Consider the following 25,187-nt stretch of genomic DNA (forward strand, 5'->3'; position numbering starts at 1 on the left):
ATATGTGGCCATTAAGTCCAGAAAGTATTCTTTTTCAGAGTAAACAATCCTTTGTAGCATAAAAACTATGTAACCTTTATTAATATAGACTGAAGGCAGTATCAGAAAATATTATCCCATGTCACTCAAACTTACTTACTACTAATGTATAAATATCTTGGAAATAATACACATTTGTTTCACAAGACATTTAAAAAGAAAATTGTGGATAAAAAGAAAAGCATAAAGTATTGCAGCATAAATCAGGATATTTTGATTATTTTTAGCAGGGTTTGTTTACATACTGGTAATGTTCAAAGTGTGCTGTCTTTTTGTGTGGTCAGCAAAAATGAAATAATACAGAGGTTTGCAATTTTATAGTTTCCTAAGAGAATGCTTTTTATATGGATTAGATGTTTTTTCTGAGGTGGGTGAATAGCTATTGTTTGGCTTGTCTTCCTTTGTTTGTTTTTTTGTTTATGTAAAGCATAATTTTACACTCATTCCAGGTTTGTGGTCACTCAAAGAAACAATGTGCCATATTTCTGATCCACTCTTAGCTAGTTTTAATGGTTCAGGTTTGTTTTAGAAGGGAATGTTTTATGCACATTTTAGAATGAGTGTTGCATTGGCTTAACCACGAGATCTTGCATGACCTACAAAATAAAAAGGAGTCATATAAAAAATGGAAACTAGGTCAGATTACAAAGGATGAATATAGGCAAACAACACAGGAATGCAGGGGCAAGATTAGAAAGGCAAAGGCACAAAATTGAGCTCAACTAGCCTATAGGAATTAACGGAAACAAGAAGACTTCTTTCATCCAATACATTAGAAGCAAGAGGAAGACCAAGGACAGGGTAGACCCACTGCAGTGCGGAGGGAGAAACAGTAACAGGACACTTGGAAATGCAGAGATGCTTAATGACTTCTTTGTTTCGCGTCTTCCACTGAGAAGTCTGAAAGAATGTCTAACATTAGGTGAATGCTTATGGGCAAGGGGGTAGGTTTAGAAGATTAAAATAAAAGAGCAAGTTAAAAAAGAGCAAGTTAAAAAATCACTTAGAAAAGTTAGATGCCTGCAAGTCACCAGGGCCTGATGAAATGCATCCCTAGAATACTCAAGGAGTTAATAGAGGAGGTATCTGAGCCTCTAGCTATTTCATCTTTGGAAAGTCATGGGAGATGAGAGAGATGTCAGAAGACTGGAAAAGGGCAAATATAGTGACCTAACCATTCTATAAAAGGTGGAAATCTAAAAACAACCCAGGAAACTACAGACCAGTTAGTTTAACTTCTGTGCCAGGAAGATAATGAGCAAGTAATTAAGAATCATCTGCAAAACACTTGGAAGGCGGTAAGGTGATAGGGAATAGCCAGCATGGATTTGTAAAGAACAAATTCGTGTCAAACCAATCTGATAGCTTTCTTTGATAGGATAACGAGCCTGGGGTGATAAGGAGAAGCGGTGATGTGGTATACCTAGACTTTAGTAAGGCATTTTTGATACGGTCTCGCATTGATATCCTTATCGATAAACTAGGCAAAATCACAATTTAGATGGAGGCTACTATAAGGTGGGTGCATAATTCTGGCTGATTGGAAACCGTACTTCAGAGAGTAGTAGGTTAATGGCTCCAATCCTGCTGGAAGGTATTAACATCTTGGGGTTCCGCAGGGGTCTGTTTTGGGACGGCTCTGTTTCAATCTTCATCAACGACCTTAGATGTGGGCATAGAAAGTACGCTTATTAAGTTTGCGGACTTGATACCAAACTGGGAGGGATTGCAACTGCTTTGGAGGGACAGGGTCAATTCAAAATGATCTGGACAAATGGGAGGAAATGGTCTGAGGTTAAATCCGGATGAAGTTCAATAAAGACAAATGCAAGTGCTGACACTTAGGAAAGGAACAATCAGTTTCACACATACAGAATGGAAGGACTGTCTAGACAAGGAGTAATGGCAAGAAAGAGATTCTTAGGGAGTCATAAGTGGACCACAAAGCTACAATATAGTCAATCAGCCGTGATACTGTTCACGGCATAAAAAAGCAAAACGTGATTCTGGGATGCAATGTAATAGTATTTTTTTTTTTCTGGTATGTGTCGTAAACAAGACACGAGAAGTACATTTCTTCCGCTCTACTCTGCACTTGGTTTAGGCCTCAAACGTGGAGTATTGTGTCCAGTTTCTGGCACTGCATTTCAAGAAATATATGGAGAAATTGGAGAGGGTCCCAGAGAAGAAGCAACAAGAATGATTAAAGGTCTTGAGAACAATGACCTTATGATTAGGAAGGCTGAAAAGAATTGGCGTTTTATTTAGTTTGGAAAAAGAGAAAGACTGAGGGGACATGATAGGCAAGTTTTTCAGGCTTATCTAAAAAGGAATGTCATGAGGAAGAGCGGAGAAAACTTGTTGCACACCTAGCCTCTAATGATAGAAACAAGAAGCAATGGCTTAAAAACTGCAGCAAGGAAGATTTAATACTAAAGAAAAGTGTAGATGCTGCATAGTCATGTCAGGGTAGTTAAACACTGGAATAAATTGCCTAGGGAGGTGGTGGAATCTCCATCTCTGGAGATATTTGAGTAGGTTAGATAAATGTCTATCAAGGCTGGTCTAGACAGTATTTGGTCCTGCCGTGAGGGTAGGGGACTGGACTCGATGACGTCTCGAGGTCCCTTCCAGCCCTAGAGTCTATGTATCTATGAGAAGGCTTTAATCTTATTAACAAGTGTGTTCACTATGGTTTCTGCTATAGCAAATTGTCATCCTTAAACCCTAATTTTGTTTGTTGCTAAAATGTTCAGTTTCTGTTGCTTTAAGAACATTTTTCAAAAGAAAATGCAGGACACCTTAAATTACCTTTTGCTTCATATATTCTGCATTCCTTTTGGTTGCATTGATGAATAATTAGCTGTGAATTTTAGTCTGCAATTTGGCATTGATATAAATTATCTCCTTTTTGAGTTTAAATTCATATTTCTGAAAGATGAGGGTTTTTTTTGCCTCATGCACCTTTTTGTTTCAAATGTTCAGAAACACCTTAGTTAATTTAAAATTGGTTCTCATGTCTGATTTAAATCTTGAAATCTTCATCAATCATGACGTCTTTATGGGTTCTGTCCTTTTTTTACTGAATTTGCTTTCAATTGTTTAACGTTTCTGGTATGTATCTGTAGATTATAGGACATCAAAAATTAAGTATGGAGTCAATAGCAAGTATAGAGTTCATTATTATTAGTCTCTAGTGTGACATAAAGTACTGACAAACTTAGCTAAATTTTCAGGATGGAGCTTCACAATAGAAGCAGTTAATGCTTTAATAGTTAAACTAGGTGAAACATGAGAATTTACTAACTTCTTTTAATCTTATGCTTCCTTGTTGCAGTTCTTTCTTTGTAAAATAATGCGTCTGGATTTTGTTTTGCACTTACGTCACATTGAGCTGCATTTTAAAAAAAAACGGCGCTTTTTTTAGCAGTAGAATTAAGGAAGTTACTGATTCCCTGTTCTGTTAAAATGGGCCATTTGCTTTTAGAGAAAATATAAGGACATGGAAGTATGAGTACTAACATTAGATGAACTGTTTGGTTTGATACATTCATTTGTGAACATAGACCATACTAATTTTGGCCTCAGAAATCAAAACTAAAAATATAAATAATCTTTTTAAAAGTATGTGTATACTAATATTCCTCCACACAAACTGTTCTGTGTAAGAAGTAGGCCATGTCTGCAGTACAGGTGCTTCAGTGGCACAGCTACAGTGACATAACTATGCTGCTGTAGCACACACTTTCTACAGCAACAGAAGGGGTCTTTCCATCGTTCTAGAAACTCCGTCTCCCCAAATGATGCCATAGGATGTAGCTTCTACTCTGGAAATTAGGTCAACACAGCTACAGGGAATTTGACCTAACTTTTAAGTGCAGATCAGATCTTAAGGCTATCAAGTTCTCTTCCATCACTCATTTATTAAAGGTTTGGGGAAATCGCTAATTGAAGTAACTTACCACTCACTGCAATTCACGTATTAACGCTTAAATATTGCAGCACTACTTCAGTCTCAATATGCAAACACACAGTGCACACATCCGATTCTTCACATTCATGCTCAAACGAAAAGCCTCAGTTCTTATCTCAACCAGATGAACATGGAAATGTGTAATGTGCTGTTTATTGATCATAGGGTTTTTTGGTTTGTTTGTGTGACTGTGGAATTCAGTATATGAATTGTGTGTTTCTCTTTTACTGTGCTGTGTAGTCTTTGTGTGTGTGGGTATAATGAAGTTAATGTGTGTAAGCCATAAGGACTGTGATTATTGCAGATATTAATACTCCCTTATCTGATGTTTACTCTGACTTTTAATAAGTGAGTTTGTGGGAAGTGCATTTGAGCAATCCTAACCCTTACACAGCCACGTTTTGAATGAGGGAATTCACTTTTTTTTTTTTAAATGGGTTTGGTGTTAACTGAGGCAATAAGTTTTGTTTTCTGGGGGACATGGACTTGGACGGGATAGAAAGGGTTGTTGTATGCTGGTGGGAATAGTGTAAATATGGAATAGTCTGATTTTGGATGGGGCGACACTCTGTGGTGGGAAGTGTGTGTCTTGGACGAGAAGACTATTTTGTGTTGAGAAGAGGCTGTGGGGGGCATGGAGCTGGATTATTTGTATTGGATTTGGAGTGGGGAGAGCAACTGTGGGGAGAAATGTGGAGGAAGCTGGTTGTATGCAGAATTATGATGGGGGAAACTGCAGTGAGGAGGATGAGATGGTGATTATGGCATTGTTATATTTATTTGCAGGATACTGAGGCCTAACATAGCAAATAAAAAAGCTTATTTTACTGAACTCAGGTGTGATCTACTCAGGACCGTAATTTAGTCTAATTTTAAAAGTTGCTAGCTTCTGAATTTGTGACATTGCTATAGAACATCATCTCCAATTAATTTAATACAGAGAGCATCAGATGATTTGGAGATCTAAACTTTCTTCTTTGAGTGATTTTTTTTCTGTATAGATTCCATTCTTGGTGCATGAACTTATGATCAGAATATTTTGGCCAACGGTGTCTGTGGGAACTGTCTCTATGTCCCAAGTGCCCTCATACTTCCCATGGTGAATAAAAATCAATCTTTTAAAAAAAAAATTATTTTTTTTTAAATTAAATGCTTTTTTTCTTTTCAAGAAATAAACCTCTTCTAAAATTAAATTTGAATTGACAACTTCTCTTAAGGCCTAAATTTATAATCTCTTAAAATCATTTAAATTAAATACAAATAATATTCAAACGGCACATGTTTTCTGACAAAATTTTAAAGAAATTCAAATCACTGAACTGGTGGAAGTCACTAAGGGCTAAGCACCTGGAAACAGAAGAAGGCATCCAGTTCTTCTTTGAGAAGTCTCTCTGTGGGTGCTCCACTCGAGGTGAATGTGTGTCCCTGCGCCTTTGATTGGAGAATTTCAGCTGCAGTGGTTGTCTGGGTCGTGCATACACTCTCCCCGTTTCGTGCTGTTTTTGGCGCCTATCGAGGGCCATGTGTCCAGACTCTCCTCAGTTCCTTCTACACCATCCTCAGCCTGAGACAGAGCTCCCCACAGTATTAAAATTGATAGTTATCTTTAGGATTAGAATCGTCTTCCGTACGCTAGTTAGTTTTAGTTATCCCTTTCTCCCCTTTTCCCTTTCCTTTCCTTCACATTTGAATACCCCTTAAGGCTGAACCACTACAGTTTGGGCCATGCCCCGTTCACCAGGCTTTAAGTGCTGTCTTTCCTGCTGGGAGGCGATCCTGGTCTCTGACGGACGCTCTCAGTGCATCTGGTGCCTAGTTGTGAGACACGTCTCACAAAAGTGCTCTCATTGCAGCAACTTAAAGGGTCGCACCAGGAAGGACAGAGCCCTACGTCTTAAACTTATCTCAGCAGAGAAGTCCCTGTGCCTGGCATCCAATCCCCAACAGCAGACCCTCTCTGGAAAATGGTCTCCTAAAACTCCTTCTGAAAGGCAGTTTTCACCCTCCTCACAGAGGAAGGCTCACTCACCTCTTAAAAAGCCTCCGAAAAAGAAACGATCTCCAGCTCATTCTATATCCTCGGTACCAACCACACCACAGCTGAGTACATATGAGGCACCGGGATCCTCTGGTACCGCATGTACTGTGAAAGCCAGCGGCCCCAAGCAGGCAGACTTGGAGTTGAGAGAGAAACAGAAGCCTATCTCCTCTGTCATGGCACAGATGAAGTCGCTTAGAGATGAGGCACTGCTCCATTCTCCACAAGCTATGGTGCCACCTTCAGCTCCCATAGCACAGAGTGCTCCCATGTCAGCCATCTCTTTTTATTTATACTGTGTCAAAACATTTAGAAACAGCATTTCAAATTCAAATTCGGCCAATTTTTAACACCCACCCCCCCCCCCCCCCCAAAAAAAAAAAAAAGATGGAAAACACTTGAAATGGCCTGAATGAATCAAAATGCTGACAAATTTTCTTTTGGACTGACCTGAAACATCTGGATAAATTTATTCCATCCCCACCCCAAATTTTTCAATTTGATGAAAAATTTTGAAACTTGGTGCCCCCCCCCCCACCTTCCCACTGGATTTTGTGGTTCAGTCCCTCAATTAAAAAAAATCCATTATTTTCTCAGTTCTACTTACCACTATTAGTCTTCCTGTTAAAAGGAAAATTATCAAAATTATTCAGCCCCAAAATGTCTTAATAAGTAGGCTCATTGTATATGGTTCTCTATTTAATTATGCAAATATTAGGCCTAGCAAACCCAAATACACCTCAGCTTGTACTGTTATGGTTGGTGTATATATTGTGCTTTCATGACATGGAAGGCTTTTAGTAATCACAGAAGGTCCTGTGTCAACCAATGGGGGAGGACTGGATTCAAGATGCTTCTGAAAAAGTTTCTCACTGCAGCATCTCCAAGACAATGCCGATAAACTGCTGAAAAGAGAACAGAACAATAATAAGAGTTAAGGAAAACCGAATTCAAATAGTGGGAAAGAATATGCTCCTTTCCCTCTCTCAGATTAGAAAAGAAAGGAAAGGTCTTTACATAAAGGTTGGTAGGGAGGGGCATTTCAGACCTTCATCATGGGAATTCTCTACTATTATAGAAGAACCTGGTAAAATTTAAGGATTATTCACTATGCTAGAAGAAGTTTAGAAAATACTATTTATGCTACTGATGGCAACAGAGTTCTGGTGACATATAAGAAATTTCCTAAATAAGTAACTATAATACTTGTGAGCATGCAGACTTTAAATTCCTGTATTTGGGGTGTTTACACATACTGTTGCCAAAATACAACCTTAGATGCCTAGAAAACAGACTTTGAGTAGGAAGTTTGAATATCTGAGAGAGGGACAGATCTAGGGAAAAAAAGGCAAAATATTTTGGTAATTATTCTAAAGAAAAAGTTTATTCCTGGCTATGGATAAAAAATAATTCTCATTCTGAGGGTTCTACAAGTGAACAAAATTGCTGCCAAAGACTCATTAGGTATACTTGGATATAATCCAAGGATGGATATTGACCCTGCTAGCAGGTAGGGGATCTTGGGGGACAACTACTGCACTGGTGGGGTACAAAATAAACTTTATTAAGAAAATGCAAAAAACAGGGAAAATTCAATTGTGAGGGGTATGGGGTTTGTTAAGGTAGACAATTGGGGAGGGGTTTCTTTTAGTAAATAGTATAGGGGTTTCAATAGTGGGGTACAAACACAGTGGGTACAATACAGTTGGTAACTGATTAACACTGAAATATAAATGTAACAGGTAGCTAACAATTTCTTATGTAAAGGGGTGTGTACAGCAGCATATAACCAACTAACAGTTATGGGAAAAATGTGTTAAATATCCAACAAACTTTAGGTAAAGTGTGTCACAGTGGTATACATGTAAAATGTGAGGTGTGTTAGAGAGAAAAAAGGTAACCAATGGGGTTTTATGCTAGACTTCAGTAATACAATTGAGGTTTGGGGCAGCGGGAAGACAGACTTAACCACAATTATACAGAACACAGCAAAATCTTATCTATGATCTAACTTAACCAAGACTACACAAATTAGCAAGTAACAGAACACAATGCAACAAATTTTTTAAACCTAACTTACTGAGCACAATACAACAATTCTCTAAACCTAACTTTAACCACAGCTATGCAAAATGAAATTACAACTTATCTAGACTAAGAACCTGATTCTAATAGGTGCACCTTAGCAGCAGTGGGGGAGGGGCCTGCAAGCTGGTAGCCCAGGATACAGTCCAGGAAGGCAGCAGAGAGCCCAGCAGCGGCACAGCAGCGGCACAACTTATTTTTAGCAGCAAAGGCGCTGCGGAGCAAGAATCAGATTATAGATACAGACCAAGGAGTTAGCTTGGGTCTGTCTGCTTGGGAAAACAGGGCCAGCAGCCAGGACAGGGGAGCCTGCAAGAGAAAACTCTTACAATCCCCAGGACGGCAGCAAACAGAGAGACAGGAACAGCAGTAGCATCGGAGGATGGAGAGAGGATCGATTCGCTTTAGTAATCAGGAGATCTCCAGGCACAAAATTCGGGAGTTGTTCGTAGGAGGGGAGTTTAAAAAACGGGGGATGCTCAAAAACAAACGAGAAGCGAGAGGAGGCCCCCCAAAGACCCCTAGCTGATCAGACCAGGTGGCAAACAAGGACCTTCTCCAGGGTCTGATCAGAAAAATGTCTGGTTTTAAAGGCAAACTTAGGCAGTTTCCACCAGTACTTTTGCATTGGCTCCTCTTTGATACAGGGAGGAGAGGAGGCAGGGAACCTGCAGGTGAGCACAGAGACATGCCTGGGCAGAGTCCTGTGCAATAGGTGACTCCAAAAGCACATGAGGCCTATGACTCATGCGCAGGATCTTAAAAACACAATAGGTCTTTGCAGCTCTGGATATTGCCTACCCTACACCAAGCCCAGGTTTAACAAGGTGATAACAGGAGCTAACCTAACCTCTTGAACAGGGCAGTGATCCCAGCACAAGTGGCCATCCCTTTGAGAAGGGCAATGGCTCTTGGTAAACAACTTAAGGGGCCCTCCCTTTGAGAAGGGCAGTGGCCCCGGTAAACAACTTAACAGCCAGGGAGGGGCGGCCACAGGAGGGGAACAAAAACAAAATGGAGTATGGGGACAGCTGTAAGAAACAAAATGGAATAGGGAGATAGCTGTAACAGACAGATATTAGGTGCCAAAACCAACCCTGCTTCAGATAACTAAGGATATTACAGAGCACAAAAATCTACAGATATTACATATTACAGAGCACAAAAATCATGCTAGTGGACACGCTTTTGTACATGAGATCAAATTTTATCCCAGCAGACTTGAAAGTAAATGTCTTCTAAGAATTTTTTTTATAAATATCCAAATTGCTCTCCACCAATTTAATGACAAACAAATTATAAAAATGAATTTGCTAGTACTAAGGCAGAGGCTGCTATTGATCAGATGAACCTTCTGTGAAAAAAACTTCCACAGAAGGAAGAGTTCCCTTGACTTAAATATATAGGTTTGAAAAACAACTCAAACTTACTTCTGTTAATGCAGGAATTAGAATTCTTATCTATGTGTATGTTCTTCATGTAAATCTTTCATATTGCTCTGCTCTATACTACAGACTATGCAAACAGGATTATGGACAGCAACATATGAAAAAATCTGTGTTTAATGACCAACTGCAGTAACATGAAAATAAGATTGATTTATTTTTCTGGGATTTAAATCCCAACCCAAAACCCTTAATGCCACAGAAATCACATTTCTATCAATAAAACTGCATTAAGACAGAGATCCCAAGTTTAGACATAAGTCAGGCACAAGCGACTTTTGCAGCTCCTCTACATCCAGCTCTTTTTCTGTGGTTGCTAGCAAGGAACCCTTGCTGGTCTTCCCTTCTTTTTTTCAGGGCATTTTCAAGAGTATGTTACTGACACTCAAGCTATTTTGGCCCCATGGCCACTGGGAGCTGCGAGCAGCCATACCTGCGGACGCTCAGGTAATCAAAGCATCAGGACTTTGGAGTGGAGTCCGGAGCTGGAGCATGGAGCAGCTCTACAGCAGTGCAGGTTTTTGCCTGGAGCTGGAGCAGAGCCGGAGCACAGCTCCAAAGCCCTGCAAAGTGTGTCACGGCCTGCCAGAGGCTTACCCTGAACAAGCCTCGAAGCAAGTTTGGGAACCCCTGCTCTAGAGGGATCTCTGGGGAATCAGCGACTTGTTTTAAACCTGTTGCCTGTTAATTTCATTTGGTGACTTCTGGTCCTGGTGATTTATTACTGTCAAATGTATCAATCTGTTCCAAAACCTTGTCTATTGCTACCTCAGTCTGGGACTGTTACTCAGATTTGTTACCTACAAAGAACGTCTCATATGTGGGAATCTCCCTCCCATCATCTGCATTGAAGACTGATGTACAGAGTTCTGTGATCTGTGTTATACAGGAGGTCAAATTAGATGATCACAATGGTCCTATCTGGGACTGGAATCTGTGAAAGGAGCCTAAATTAAAGGAAAGCTTGTTAAAATACAGGTATGGTCGTAATATGCTAGTGTTGCAGTTCCCACTTTAAAATGCCAAAAATGTGCAAATATGAAAGGGCTACTGAAGCTCTCTGTACAGGTAAAAATATAATTTACAGAATTTTCAGAAGAAAGTATCTTCCCTAGGTTTATTTCTCTAGTGATTCAAGTCTCACAGTTTGTAGTGTCAGGCAACATTTCCCCTTATGATATAAGTAAACATGGGAATAAGGGTAGAATTATCAAAGGAAACTAAAGGGATTAAGTCTATGACTCTCATTAAATTCAGTTGAAGCTGGGTGCTTCAGCTCCCTTCGGACTCTTTGGAAAATCCCATCCTGAATATTCTGGTGGTAACTGAAACATGCTTCATAGAAATCTGGCGCACTTCACGGTTCTGTGATCCAGGAGTATCTCATGACAGGCCTTCTCTTATTTCCCTTTCCATCAGCTCCAGTCCAACTGCCTCTCACCTATTCTAAGAGAGGGACACACATAGTGAGAGGGAGCAGAGGAGTGTTATACAGTCAAACAGCTAAAAGTCCTCAACCCTTTTAGCTGAGGGTGGGAGTAGTTTGGAGGATCAGATGAGATATAGGTGGTGGAAGAGGAAGAGATCTGTAAAATACCTAAAATTTGTCTGCAGGCAATACCTAAAACTGTCTGGAACCTATAAGCCTAGTGGACCTCAGGCCATCAGCTTATTTTTAAAAAAATGGTGTGTAGAAAATAACTTAAAAGGTTAGCAGCTTTTGTTGATCGTTATAGGAAGTTTAGAGGAAGGCACATTATTTTGTCTGAGTGAGGAAGTGACAGAGTAGCCTTCTGGAGAGGAACTTGAACTGGGCATGGAGAGTAACCTCTTCATGCACTTGCTGTCTCTGAATTGCTGTAGATTTGAACTGCAGGCCTCTGCTCAGGATACCGGATATTTCCTCTCTACATACAGACTTTTTAGAGCAGCTGCAGAGCTGGTGAACATGTAAGAGAACTTTTTTTTTATTTCTGCAGGCTGATTTAGGAGCTTCTCCTCAATAGGGAGAGGATGTGTAGTCACGTTGTTTAGTGCATTATTGAAAGGTGTTCAGCTATTACGATGAATAGTGTGGTATAAAAACCTATATAAAATAGAAGGTTTCGACTTCCCGGATTCCAGTAGGCCAGGTATTGACCAAGACTTGCTCCATGTAGACGCAGCTTGCCCTGTGATAGAGTAGGATTCTGAAATGTGCATAAGTGGTCTTAAAAATTTGTGATCCCCATGATCACACCTAATTTAAAGCCTGTATCGAACTTGCCCAACTCAATTACTGATAAATGTTGTACTTAATAGTTTGCACTTAAAAGAAGAGTTGGAAGAGAAAGAAGGAAAGTAGAAAGGGTGGGGGAATGAACAAAGAAAAACCTAGAAGACTGATTTTTTTCTCTCTCATAGTAGTTGCACAGGTTTGCTAATCATGTTGCAGAATGCCTATCTTGAAATTACTTACCTGTGTTTAAGGGAACATGCCTCATCTATCTTAGCTACATCTAGGATATCTTTGGAAATGATATTGCTGTTACCTAGCAAAATGAGTTTGCTCTTTGAAATATGATTATTGCCCTGGTAGAGGGGTGGGATACAATGACTTCAAGTCCTTTTTGTTGTTTTTCAGCAAGAAATGTGCTCCAGTAATTATAAACAATCAATCTGTTTTTGTTTGTTAGTTTCTAGTGCCAAATTGAAAAGGAAAAAGAACTGGTTTGGAACAGCCATTTATACAGAATTAGCTGCAGATGGAGAAATCAAGAAAACAGCAAAATCAAATAGTTCTTCAAATCCAAAATGGGATGAACAGTTGACTGTGTAAGTAGAAAAGCTTTTTCTAGCTTTGTAAAATATAATTTATTAATCAAACATTAGAGACAAAAATTTATCAAACTCTGCTGTTGGCTGCATACACACAACTTCCTTTTAACTTAATTGAAAGTTGAATGTATCTAATGGCAATATTTGTCCTAAAATAACTGTTGTTGCTCAATGTGTATATGAAGTGTCTTGGCAAGATTATTTCTAAACAGGAGTGGGATATCTTTATATACACGTGATACATAATTGTGCATCTCTTGCACTATGGACTGTGTTCAGCTCAGTCTGTGCTATGTAGGAATTCTTACAGGATGTTGCCAACTGGATGCATCAGTAATCTTGTTCTCACCCATAGAAAAACAGAAATCCTGTTGGTGGATAGAGATTGTTTTGAGGAGGATCATTCTTTCTTTGTGTTTCCCTTTGAGAGGTCAAGTCAGAGGTGTGTCATCAAATTGAGAATCTTGGTATTGCTTTTGACCACAAACTTTTCATGAAAAGCCAATGATGAGGTATCTGCCATGTTCTAGGGTGCAATTAAAATCAGTGAGTAGTGGTGTCATCACTTGTGTTTCAACCCTGAATGCCCCAAAATGTCTCTGCTACTTGTGGCTTGCTGTCTGGGACATACACACAGTCCACATGCACTTCATGTTCTGTATGCTGTACAGCTCTGATTTGACCAATTTGAATCCAACAGCCAGCCAGCAGTTATCACAGACACGCTTCTGTCTTTATTAGACCTGGTTAATGTTAGCAGGTGACCCCAACACAGCTGCAGTCCTGAACATCCACAAACCTGTGTGCTGTGATATGTCCAGCCTTCTCTTGCAATATTCAGAGGCATAAGAAGACCAAACACACCAGTTTGCCACATTAACTGGAGTTGACATTCACTTTAGTACAAACACAGCACTGTTAGTCTAATTGTAAAACAAGTTGATCAACAAAAGAAGGTACGATTTTAAGTGAGTTAAAGTACAAGCGATAAAGTTATAGACGGTTACAAGCAAATAAAAGTGAGAACACATATGAAAAGTCTAAAACTTCATCTAGTAAGTTTTAGTTCAAGACTTTGTTCAAGATGGCCCTTCTTTCCCACAGTCTTCCAGTAAGATGGTGACTGACCGTCAGTCAGAGGTCCAAAGGTGTTGCTGTCTGTCTTTGTAGGTGAAAGAGATAATTTGGGCGGGGCTCAGGGGGGGGGAGGTCCTATGCCTCTTTCTTTTATAGTCGGTGAATCTTGGAAGTGAATTGTTCTGAAGGATACCCCTCGAAGTTCTATTTCTTGCCATTTCTTCCCTCTGCTGTCTTGATGAATCAGTTTACTGCTTACATGTAAAATGGAGTAAACGCACACTCCATTGTTTAGGGTAGACCTGTCTAACGATTTTTGCCCTGGAAGGGCTGCCTGGTTTTGAACATGTGCTAATAACATTATACAGGGGAATTCAAACTTTACATATAAAGTTGCTACATACATTTGATCATGATATTGACTAGTGAATTATTAGTTTTTAGATGATACCCTACGAGACATATTTTTACAAAGATTATTAGAATAATGTGTAAGGTGTGAAGCCAGGGGTGCTTTGGGTCACAGTATCAAGGTGCTTTAGTTGCACAATTTGTGTTGAGAACAAGTTCACTTATATGACCTTGTGTAAACACTGTAGACCATTGTGATGACAAGTTTACATTGCTCTAATTTTCTTTTAGCTGGGTTTTTAGTAGATCTGTGTTACAGCTCGTTCTGAATGAAGCAGCATATTTGCTTATTTATTTTAGTAACCATGATCTATGTTGTCTGCTTATAATATGCTCATCCATTAAAGAATTACTTTAATTTACTTATTTACATTACTTTTAAGAAGATCAATAGAGCTAGTTTAAGATTTTGAACAATGTTGGCCCATGCTGTATTTGAGATCTTGTTTTGAAGGATACCTATTCTTGGGGTCCCACATTGTCTTTAATTGGCAGGCACTCATGCTGTAGCCCCTAAGGTAGAAAATTTGCTTCCCGTGATATCTTAGCTAATTTTTCCCAACTTTAAAAAAAAACAACAACAAATTTTTGCCCCAAAAAGTGTTTGTAATATAATCACTGTTTGTTCCATTTTGGTTATCTTGCCTCTTTCCTCCAATGGTGTATTTTAGTCTCATCACTTGGGGTGGTTTTTTTTGTTTTAATTTTAAGAGCATTTTTAAAAAAATGGTTTTTAATATTGTATGTGTGTTCAATTCATAAATTAATATGTTAGAGGGCATCTGAGCAGTTAATTTCAGTATTCTTGATCAGCAGTGGCTATTCAGCGTTCTCTTTAATGATACAAGCTTAAAATCAAACCTAGCATTTTTTTTCCTATTGACAAATATTGGAAGTAAGTTTGTATTTAAAATTATGTATGGTGGAAAACAGTTTTTTTTAAAAAACAAATAACTGTGTGAAATTGACGCATAACTGAAATCTGAACTTAATGTAAGTATCAGAGGGGTAGCCTTTGCTGCTTTTACAGATACAGTCTGGATCTGTAAAAGCAGCAAAGAGTCCTGTGGCGCCTTATAGACTAACAGACATTTTGGAGCATGAGCTTTCATGGGTGAATACCCACTTCGTCGGATGCATGTTAGTCTATAAGGTGCCACAGGACTCCTTGCTGCTCTTAATGTAAGTAGTTGTGCTCCCAAGTATTTTCACACTATTGTAATAACATACCTTAGTCCTGATCTGTGCCTGAGAGATGTTACATTGTTTTTTCTGTTTCACAGTGCTTTTGTGATATAGTTTTTTAAAAAAAAAAAAGTCACTACCAATAATTACAGTAGTTATGGGGAAACTGATTAAGATAGATAATACATTTATAATAATGAAAGATGAGCACCTACAGCTTAATTTAAAAAAAATGTTTTATATACAGGAATGTGACTCCACAGACTACGTTGGAATTTCGAGTGTGGAGCCATCACACTTTAAAAGCTGATGTTTTATTAGGAAGAGCCACTGTAGACTTGAGAGAAGCTTTGGAAACACACAATAGAAAATGTAAGTTTTTATGGAGGGCATATTGATTAAGGAGACAAATTAATTGATTATTTCAATTACATTAATTTTGGTAGCTTTGATATAATGACAAAATATTATTATGTAATTTAAAATAGATCTTCATGACCTTCTTTTTGGGTTATAGAGAGAGATTTAAATTTATAGGAAGAGATAAATATTTTCAAATAATAGTATATTAAATAACTACTGAAAAAAATGAGAGGAAACTATTAAATAAAGATATGAGGATATACATTTTCTCTGATTAGTTATAGAATTTCCATTGTTCAGCAGGATCTACTGCAACCCCTCCAAAAGGCCAAACATTTCATGCAACCCTCAAAATGGAAAAATGTTTAGCCATATGCAAGGCTCTCTAGTTTTCCCTGAATTCATAACTTAATGGGCCAAATTTCATTCCACTGTGATAGATGGTATTAGAACCCAATGTTGAACAAAATAATTGACCCTTCCTTCAAAAAATATATATATAAGCGACTGGATAGCGTAGTGGTTAAGAGCGCCGCCCTTTGATACGAGAGATCGGGGTTCAAATCCCGGTTGGTACCCAACTTTCCAGTAGGGGTCCTTGGGCAAAAGACCCCCTAACGCTTCACCTGCCTACCTCAAATATGAGAGTGACACGAACTAGGAGAGTCATGCCGGCTCGGACGTCGCCCGGATTAACAAGGTCCGCGCCAGATGTTGAGGAACCAGGACAATCTGACGATAAGTGGGCTACTGGAACAAACCATTCATGGACGAGACAAGAGAACCTGGAATTGATGGAATGCTACTACAACAGTAGACCTAATGAGAGGGGATATATGAAACGTATGAGGGGACTGTGGATGGACAAAAGACCTACATCCACACTTACTGAGAAACAGCTAGTTACCCAACGCTTCAACATAGTAAAGAGGAAGCTGCTCTCACAGCTTGAGATAGACCAACTCCACATTACATCCCAGACTCAAGAAGACCTGGAAGAACAAGTGGATGTGCAGCCCACACCTGAAGCTGAAACTTCACTGCCACCCCCTCCATTGCAGAGCACAGCAGCTGATATGAGGCATAAGATCATGGAGAAACTAGCTACAGTCAATCCTCGAGACTGATTACCAAGGCTCAGTGGAGAAGTACCATCAGATAGTATGTTAGAAGATGCCAATAGAGCCCTCATGACAATCCCTACTACCACCATAACTCAAACCAATGAACTGGTATACGCTACAGCCTCTGTAATCCTGGAGATGCTTGGCTACACGATCAAGAAGAACAACAGTATGTACCCACCCTGGAAAATGAGGTTGGAGGATAAGATCAAGGCGACTCGGAGAGAAGTTAGTCAGCTGGTGGAACTACAGAAGGGTGTAGAGATTAAGGATAAGACTCGGCTACTGAAAAAATACAAGGGCCTGACTCCATCTGAAGCCCTAGAGACTGCTAAACAAAGGCTCACAGCACTGGCTACCAGGCTAAGGAGATACACTAGAGAAGCAGAGGCCAAAAAAGTAAATGCCCTGTTCTCCAAAGAACCATCCAAGGTGTACTCCCAACTGCAGTGCAACAACACAATAACAGCAGAGCCACCAGCAGCAGAAACTGAACAGTACTGGAAGAACATATGGGAGAAAAAGAAGACTCATAACACCAGTGCAAAGTGGCTGCAGGACCTGAGAACAGAGCACAGCAATCTCCCAGAACAGAAACCAGTCACCATCACAGTAGAAGACATCCAGCAGCGGGTCAAGAACATGAAGAGCTGGACAGCACCTGGACCAGACATGATCCACACCTACTGGCTAAAGAAACTAACAGCAGTGCATGAACGCCTAGCAGCACAGATGAACCAGCTGCTAGCAGCAGGCTCCCACCCAAACTGGCTAACACAAGGAAGGACAGTGCTGATCATGAAAGACCCCTGCAAGGGGACAGAACCGTCCAACTACCGGCCAATAACCTGCCTCCCCACAACATGGAAAGTCTTATCAGGCATCATAGCTGCCAAGCTACAGGACCATATGGGCCAGTACATGAGCACAGCTCAGAAGGGCATTGGGAACAACACCAGAGGCTCAAAACACCAGTTGCTCATAGATAGAGCAGTCGCCCAAGACTCAAGGTCTAGACAGACCAATCTGAGCACAGCCTGGATTGACTACAGGAAAGCCTACGACTCAATGCCGCACACGTGGATCTGTGAATGTCTGGCGCTATACAAAGTCAACAGGACACTAAGGACCTTCCTCAAGAACTCAATGGGACTATGGAAGACAACACTGGAAGTCAACTCAAGGCAGCTTGCACAAGTGGCCATCAAGTGTGGCATATACCAAGGTGATGCACTGTCCCCGCTGCTGTTCTGCATAGGCTTAAACCCCCTCAGCCAGATAATCACAAGGACTGGATACGGGTACAGGTTCAGGAGTGGAACTACCATCAGCCACCTCCTCTACATGGATGACATCAAGCTGTATGCTAAGAATGAACGAGACATCGACTCGCTAATCCACCTGACGCGGATCTACAGTGAGGATATCGGGATGTCATTCGGACTGGAGAAGTGTGGCCGGATGGTAGTGAAGAGAGGGAAGGTAGTCAAGACTGATGGGGTGGAACTACCAGCGGGCCACATAGCAGACATACAGACCAGCTACAAGTACCTTGGCATCCCGCAGTCACATGGAAACCACGATGAGGAGGCAAGGAAGACAGCAACATCCAAGTATCACCAAAGGATAAGACAGGTCCTGAAGAGCCAGCTCAGTGGGAAGAACAAGATCCACGCCATCAACGGATACGCCCTGCCGGTCATCAGATACCCTGCCGGTATAGTGAGCTGGCCAAAGGAGGACATGGAGGCTGCCGATGTGAAAACCCGGAAGCTCCTCACAATGCACGGAGGTTTCCACCCCAAGTCCAACACCCAGAGACTGTATACCAGCCGGAAAGAAGGCGGGCGGGGCTTGGTGAGCGTCAAAGCCACTGTCCTGGATGAAACCCGGAACATCCAGGAGTACATCAGTAAGATGGCCCCCAAAGATGAGCTGCTGAGAGAATGCCTGAGGCAGCAGCAGACATGGGAGGAAGACCAAGCAGAAGAAGTGCCATGGCAAGACAAGACCCTGCATGGGATGTACCATCGACAGATAGCTGAGGTGGCTGACATTGGGAAATCCTACCAGTGGCTGGAAAGGGCTGGACTAAAAGACAGCACTGAGGCACTGATCATAGCAGCACAGGAACAGGCACTGAGCACCAGATCCATTGAAGCAGGTGTCTACCACACTAGAGAGGACCCAAGGTGCAGACTGTGCAGAGAGGCCTCAGAGACAGTCCAACACATAGTGGCAGGATGTAAGATGCAGGCAGGAACAGCATACACTGAACGGCACAACCAAGTGGCTGGCATTGTGTACAGGAACATCTGCACAGCGTATGGGCTAGACCCTCCCAAGACCAGATGGGAGATTCCACAGAAGGTTGTGGAGAATAGCAGGGCTAAGATTCTGTGGGACTTCCAGATCCAGACGGACAGGCAGGTACTGGCCAATCAACCAGACATCGTGGTAATAGACAAGGACCAGAAGACAGCGGTGGTGATAGATATAGCAGTGCCAAGTGACAGCAACATCAGGAAGAAGGAATATGAGAAGCTGGAGAAGTACCAGGGCCTGAAAGAGGAACTAGAAAGGATGTGGAAAGTGAAGGCCAAAGTGGTCCCAGTGATGGTAGGAGCACTCGGGGCTGTGACTCCTAAGCTGGGTGAGTGGCTCCAACAGATCCCAGGAACAACATCAGAGCTCTCTGTCCAGAAGAGTGCAGTGCTAGGAACAGCTAAGATACTGCACAGAACCCTCATACTCCCAGGCCTCTGATAGAGGACCCGAGGTTGAGGAAGACACATACCACCCATAGGGGTGAGAGGGGAATTGGAAGGGACCTTGAAAGGTCATTGAGTCCAGCCCCCTGCCTTCACTAGCAGGACCAATTTTTGCCCCAGATCCCTAAGTGGCCCCCTCAAGGATTGAATTCTCAACCCTGGGTTTAGAAGGACAGTGCTCAAACCACTGAGCTATCCCTCCCTCCTTCAGGATGGATTGATTATAAATCTCTGATTTTAAGTATGATTTAAATCCGCATGCTGGAAATGTTGATTTAAATAATTGATTTTAATCATGTTTTGCATTTGTACTACTTAGTTATTTTCCTGAAGGAAGGTTATTTCTCATTTGTTGGTAACCATTAAAACATGTAGATTTGCGACTAAATATAGACTTCACACTAAATTCAGTGTCTCTCTTTCCTAATTAGGAGGATACACTATATTTATACACATTTATGTAAGCAGTTATATAGTTTATCTTATGTTTGTTCAAATTCTTAATTGTCACATTATTTCATTATGTTAGAAAACAATGAATGATGTATTTCTTATTTACTAGATTGTTTTTACTTGTGACTTGTGTGAAGCTCTGTTGGGATGGAAATTCAAATTAAATTAAAAAACAAAACCATTTAAATTTTTTCATACATAAAATGAGTTTAAAAGTGATGGATACATAAGAAAGTTTAACAAAAGCTTATCAAAACGTGTTTTGCATTTAAAACTAACTGATTTATTCAACAAAATAAATATCTGTAGTTAGTCAGTTGAACTGATTATTTTGGGTCACTGTGTCCTTTAGGATTTTAAAATTAGTAGCGCTCATCCTCTCACCTGGTTTTTATTCATTGCATGAGGAAAACAAGTTTTCCTGGTTTTTCAACACCCTCTTGGCGTCTTAGCTTCGAATGAATTAGTCATTAAACTTAACTAGTTGAATAAAGTGAAATGAAGAAATTATTCTGTCTGCATGAGCAGTAGAGGCTACTGGTGTCAAAGGCTGGTTTAGCACATCAACAAATTTTGGTTACAGATGCTTAGCCAGTGCCTTCCACCAGTTCAAAGGTTTGACTTTCTTCAAAACTTGGTGGCAAACATATACTAAATATTTTTGTATTTAGTTTAAATGATTGTAATAGATCATAATACCTGTAGGCTTTAACACAGATTGTCTATTTCAAATTTAATTTTAAATAGGGTTATGTTTTAAAATAAAACTGTAGTTAATTTAAATAAACTGATTTACAAAAATCATCAATTTTTATTCATCTTTGTTCCTTTGAGCACGTTAGTGTTTGTCCACCTACATTTTCTCTTGCATAAGGCAGCTCCCTGATACCTGTTGCCCCTGACAGAAGAGCTAATGAGCTACAAGATTTTTGTCTTGTTTTCCTTTTAGTTTTTTCATTAGAATATGAAATTTCTTTTAAATTTCACCCCAAAATGGCATTGAAATCCCAGCTAAATCAATAGCTCAAATTCATTTTTCCCAATCTATAGATGTCATACAAAACCTCAGAATTTATAATGAGGGAAAACTGAGAGTGTAAAAAAAGTTTCTTTACATCTTCCTCGCTTATTACAAGACATTCAAAGGGGAACCCACCTCTAAGTGGAATGTCTTCATTAGTATTATGAAGATATCTGACGTGGCTCCATAGTTAAACATGTTTTCTGTTTTGCACTTAGAGCAGAGATTCAACCTTGTTTATCTGTTAAATATGCAGAATATCCTCTCCAAAATTTAGTGCTTCCTCTTTGAGCTAAGAAAATACAAGTATATCCAGAAATGAGTTATAATTAATTTTAAAATGGGTTCTTGAAGTAGTTTAACATGTTAGATTTTTTTTTATCCCAAATAATCTTAGTAACATGATAGCACAATCTTCAAACTTTCCATATAGAGAAGATACAATTTAAAAAAAATACGTATCTTAAAATAATTAGAACTATCTTATGGTAGCATTCGCTTTGGGTTTCTTGTTTAGTGTTTGTGTATGACATTTTTGTAATAAAAAAGGGAAATTTTAAGACAAAAGGACTACAGCAACATTTGAAATGTAATTAAAGCACACCAACTTTAATTGTGCCCTGCAAGATGGGAGGGGGAACTAATGAAAACTATTTTTAAAGATGCAGATAATCTGAGACCACAAACACTAAAATCTCTACAACGTAAGTGGTGTTGTTGCATGACCTTGCTACAGATGACTGTTAAGATTGTTTGTTTATTTTCATACTTAATGTGTTTGCATTTCTTTTAAGTATAACTTAACTGTAAGTCCAAATTTTCAGGATTTATAATGCTTGGTTTTTCTTTGAGTGCTTGCTCATGTTCATTCCATTCCGCAACATGCACTGATGCCAGAAGTTTTTCCCTCAGTGATATCCATAGAGGACTGGCTCTGGCGCCCTCTCCAGTGGTGTGCGTATGTCGTGGTGTGAGGGGGTGCTGCCGGCTCCGCCTACCCTCAGTTCCTTCTTACTTCCAGTGATGGTCCTGGAACATATCCTTGCCTGGGCTAGCTTGTCTCTCAGCTGCTCGTTGTGAACTTTTTTACTGCACCAGCACCAGAGCCATCCAGATCGGTTTCTGCTTCTAGCACCGTGGCTGATCCCTGTCCCCTGTACTGGCTAGAAAGCAAAGGAAGGCTATGGCGTGACCTTTTCCTGTATCCTGAAGGGGAAGGAGAGGGCTGGAGGAGAGCAAAGACCTGCGAGGGGCATCTCTTCACATCCGGATGGAGGTTGGGCCCCAGCTCCTGCCGAGTGGGCTAGTCCACTTCAGGAAGCACCCACCACCCTGGAAAGCGGCATGGGCATTCAGCACCTGGTGGTGTTGTCCACACTGGAGACCCTGCAGGCTGCTACGGACATCCTGTCCCCTACTGGTGTCGCCCACGCCGGTTACAGCGGTACCCCACTCCATGGGTAAACCTGACTTAGGATCCTTCCAAAAGTCCCCATCAGTGTGGCAGAGCTCCTCACCACAAAGTGTGTCCCATCAGCACTCACCTGTGCAGAGCTACCACGCCTCGAACATGGGTCAGCCCGCCTGTCAGAGTCCCCAGTGTCGATCCCTGCATGCCAGGCAGTGCTCTTCAGGCTCAGAGCGGCGATTGCCAGTGGAACGGTGCAGACCATCAGAGGTGCGCCCATCCCTGCTTCCTGGGTGCTGGGAGTGTCCTAGCTGCTCTCCCAATGTACAGCACTGCTCCAGCAATTCAAGGTTTTGGGAGCCTCATTACCTGTTACCAGAGCACTGGTACAGCTTTCCATGGGCACTCCAACGTTCCCCGGCACAGTGACCTACTCGCTGCAGCTCAACAGACTGGCACCGCTTGCTGAGTTATAGATGTAGATCATTGGGTTCCTGTTGCCGATCTGCTGCATACTGCCACCGTCTCCTGTATCATGGCACAGAAAGTCACCGTCCTCGTGCAGATCCCCAGCAGAGCCTTGAGGCCGGCACCAATGTGACCAGAGTAGACAGTCAGGCTCAAGACCGTCCTGATCCCCCGGACGCGACTCCTCCTTGGGCTCCGTTAGTGAGGAGACCCTTCCAGTGGGCCAGGGTCACTCATCGGAGGCACCTCCCTGGGGATTCCCGCAGCCTTCACAAGGATGTAGGTCAACCTCCGGGGCATAGGACAGGTGGTCGGCGACTATCTCCTGCCCGCCCACTGCCATGGAGGTGACACTGGAGAGGACTCCTCAGGGTCACCCGGCCCCAATGGAGGTGCTCGTGGGGAGGCGTTGGTGGTAGCAGACCCGCCAGTACCCACCTCCCCTTCATCCTCTCTCAATGAGGCAATTACAGGGACCTCTCACCTGGGCGTCACCAAGAACTTTTGAAGAGGGTTGCCTCAAACCTGAGGTTAGAAGATGAAGAGTTGGTGGAGCCCTCAGACTTTCTCTTTGACATGCTGAGTTTGACTGCCCCCTGCTAGGGTGGCACTGCAGTGAATGAAGGAGTGGCAAAAATTACTAAGTCCCTGTGGCAGATGCCCTTGTCACTGGCCCCCATGTCCAAGCAGGCAATACACAAATATTACGTGCTGGCTAAAAGTTATGAATACCTTTACACCCACACTGTCCCAAGGTCACTGGTGGTGGTGTCCTTGAATGAGCACAAAAGGTAGGGTCAGCCAGGTGCGATGCCTAAAAATAGAGGCAAAAGGCTTGATCTCTTTGGAAGAAAAATTCATTCATCTTCCAACTTCCAGCTACGAGTAGTGACCCAACAGGCGTTGCTTGACTGCTGTGACTTTAACATCTGGCAGTCCATGGCTAAGTCTTCGAACTTGCTGCCTGAGGACCCTAGGAAAGAATTCCTGGCAATCCTTGTTGAGGGCAAGGTAGTGGCAAGGGCAGCCCTCCAAATTGTCTCAGATGCAGCGGACTCTGCAGCCTGGCCTTGGCTATAGCCATGAGATGAGGATCTTGGCTATAGCCATGAGATGAGGATCTTGGTTGCAATCCTCGGGCCATCCCATGGAGGTTCAGCAGTTGATCCAGAACCTCCCATTCGATGGCCAGGTGCTGTTCTGTGAAGAAACAGATGCCAAGTTACACATTCTAAAAGACTCAAGGGCAACCTCGTGGACCCTGCGCCTGTACACCCCAGGGCTGGCAAGAAAGCGATTTAAGCCACAACAGCCCCAGGGGTTGAGCAGTCAGCCTTGGTCAGAGGCCTTCCGCAAGAAGGCCAAGACCTATAAGCACCAGCAGGGCCACCAGCCAACGTCCTCCGCTCACTCGAGCTCCACCTGCAACCAACAGGGTGGTAAATTGGTGTTTTGAAGGTATGCTTGAGGGTGACCTTCCAACATGACATCGATGTTCTATCTCAACAGGCAGGGGGGAGCTTGCTCGTCGGCCCTCTGTCAGGAAGCACATCACCTGTAGGACTTTTGCATCCAGTGCACAATCTACCTGGAGGCTTTGCATCTCCCTGGTGTCTGGAACATGCTGGCAGATTTCCTCAGCAGGTCCTTTTTCTCTCACCAATAGTGGTTGCTCCACTCGGAGGTCACCTGGATGCTCTTCCAGAAGTTGGATACTCCCCAAGTGGACTTGTTTGCCATCAGACCAAACAGGAAGTGCTATCAGTTCTGCCCTCTCCAATGCCTCGGCAGGGGCGCCCTTTCCAATGCCTTTTTCCTGTCATGGGAAGGGTATTTGATGTATGTGTTCCTGCTGATTCTGTTGATCAACAAGGTCCTATCGAAAAATCAAAAGGGGCAAGTCGTCATGATCATGGTGTGGCTTCGCCAGCACTGGTTTGGCACGCTTATGGATCTGGCCGTGGCTGCAACATGGTTATTGCTCAGCTGCCCGATACCACAGTCGGCTTCTGCACCCGAACCTTCCCTCTCTTCATCTCACGGCTTGGCTGCTGCATGGCTGAACCAAGAGGAACAGGCCTGCTCTAGCCAGGTACAGCAAATTCTCCTGGAAAGCAGAAAGCCCTCCACCAGAGCGAGTTACCAGGCAAAGTGGAAGTGGTTTTCCTGCTGGGCATTGCAGCGTAGCATCTCCCCAACCAGTGTTCCTTCTAATTGTTTCCACCCATGTGTGGAATGAATTTTGTTCTATGCACCATATTAAGGTAATGTGCAGATGTCCACCACCAGTAGAAACCAAAAACATAGATATAATATATGTTTTTAAAAAGTTACCAAAGGGATAATTACTCTTACCAGGACAGGTAAGTCATTTTGGAACTCACTACTCAAAGAATTAAATTTAAGCGTAAGAGAGAAGTAAAAATTGTGAAATGCATAGACCAGTCAAAAACTAAAAGAACACTCTTTGAAAGAAATAACAACAGCAACAACAATACAAATATGTGTG

At 41.7% G+C, this 25,187-nt stretch overlaps 1 protein-coding gene across 3 annotated transcripts in view; it reads left to right on the top strand.

Moving 5' to 3' along the window:
• Nucleotides 1–25,187, top strand: part of WWP1 (WW domain containing E3 ubiquitin protein ligase 1) — a 161,174-nt gene that overhangs the window by 46,660 nt on the left and 89,327 nt on the right. For all 3 annotated transcript variants that reach the window (XM_032786385.2, XM_032786365.2, XM_032786375.2), the window contains exons 3-4: nucleotides 12,256–12,394; nucleotides 15,318–15,442. In XM_032786385.2, coding sequence (XP_032642276.1) covers nucleotides 12,256–12,394; nucleotides 15,318–15,442 — 264 coding nt within the window. The remainder of the gene's footprint in view (nucleotides 1–12,255; nucleotides 12,395–15,317; nucleotides 15,443–25,187) is intronic.

This window comes from Chelonoidis abingdonii, chromosome 2 (assembly GCF_003597395.2).
Source record: "Chelonoidis abingdonii isolate Lonesome George chromosome 2, CheloAbing_2.0, whole genome shotgun sequence".
NCBI lineage: Eukaryota > Metazoa > Chordata > Testudines > Testudinidae > Chelonoidis > Chelonoidis abingdonii.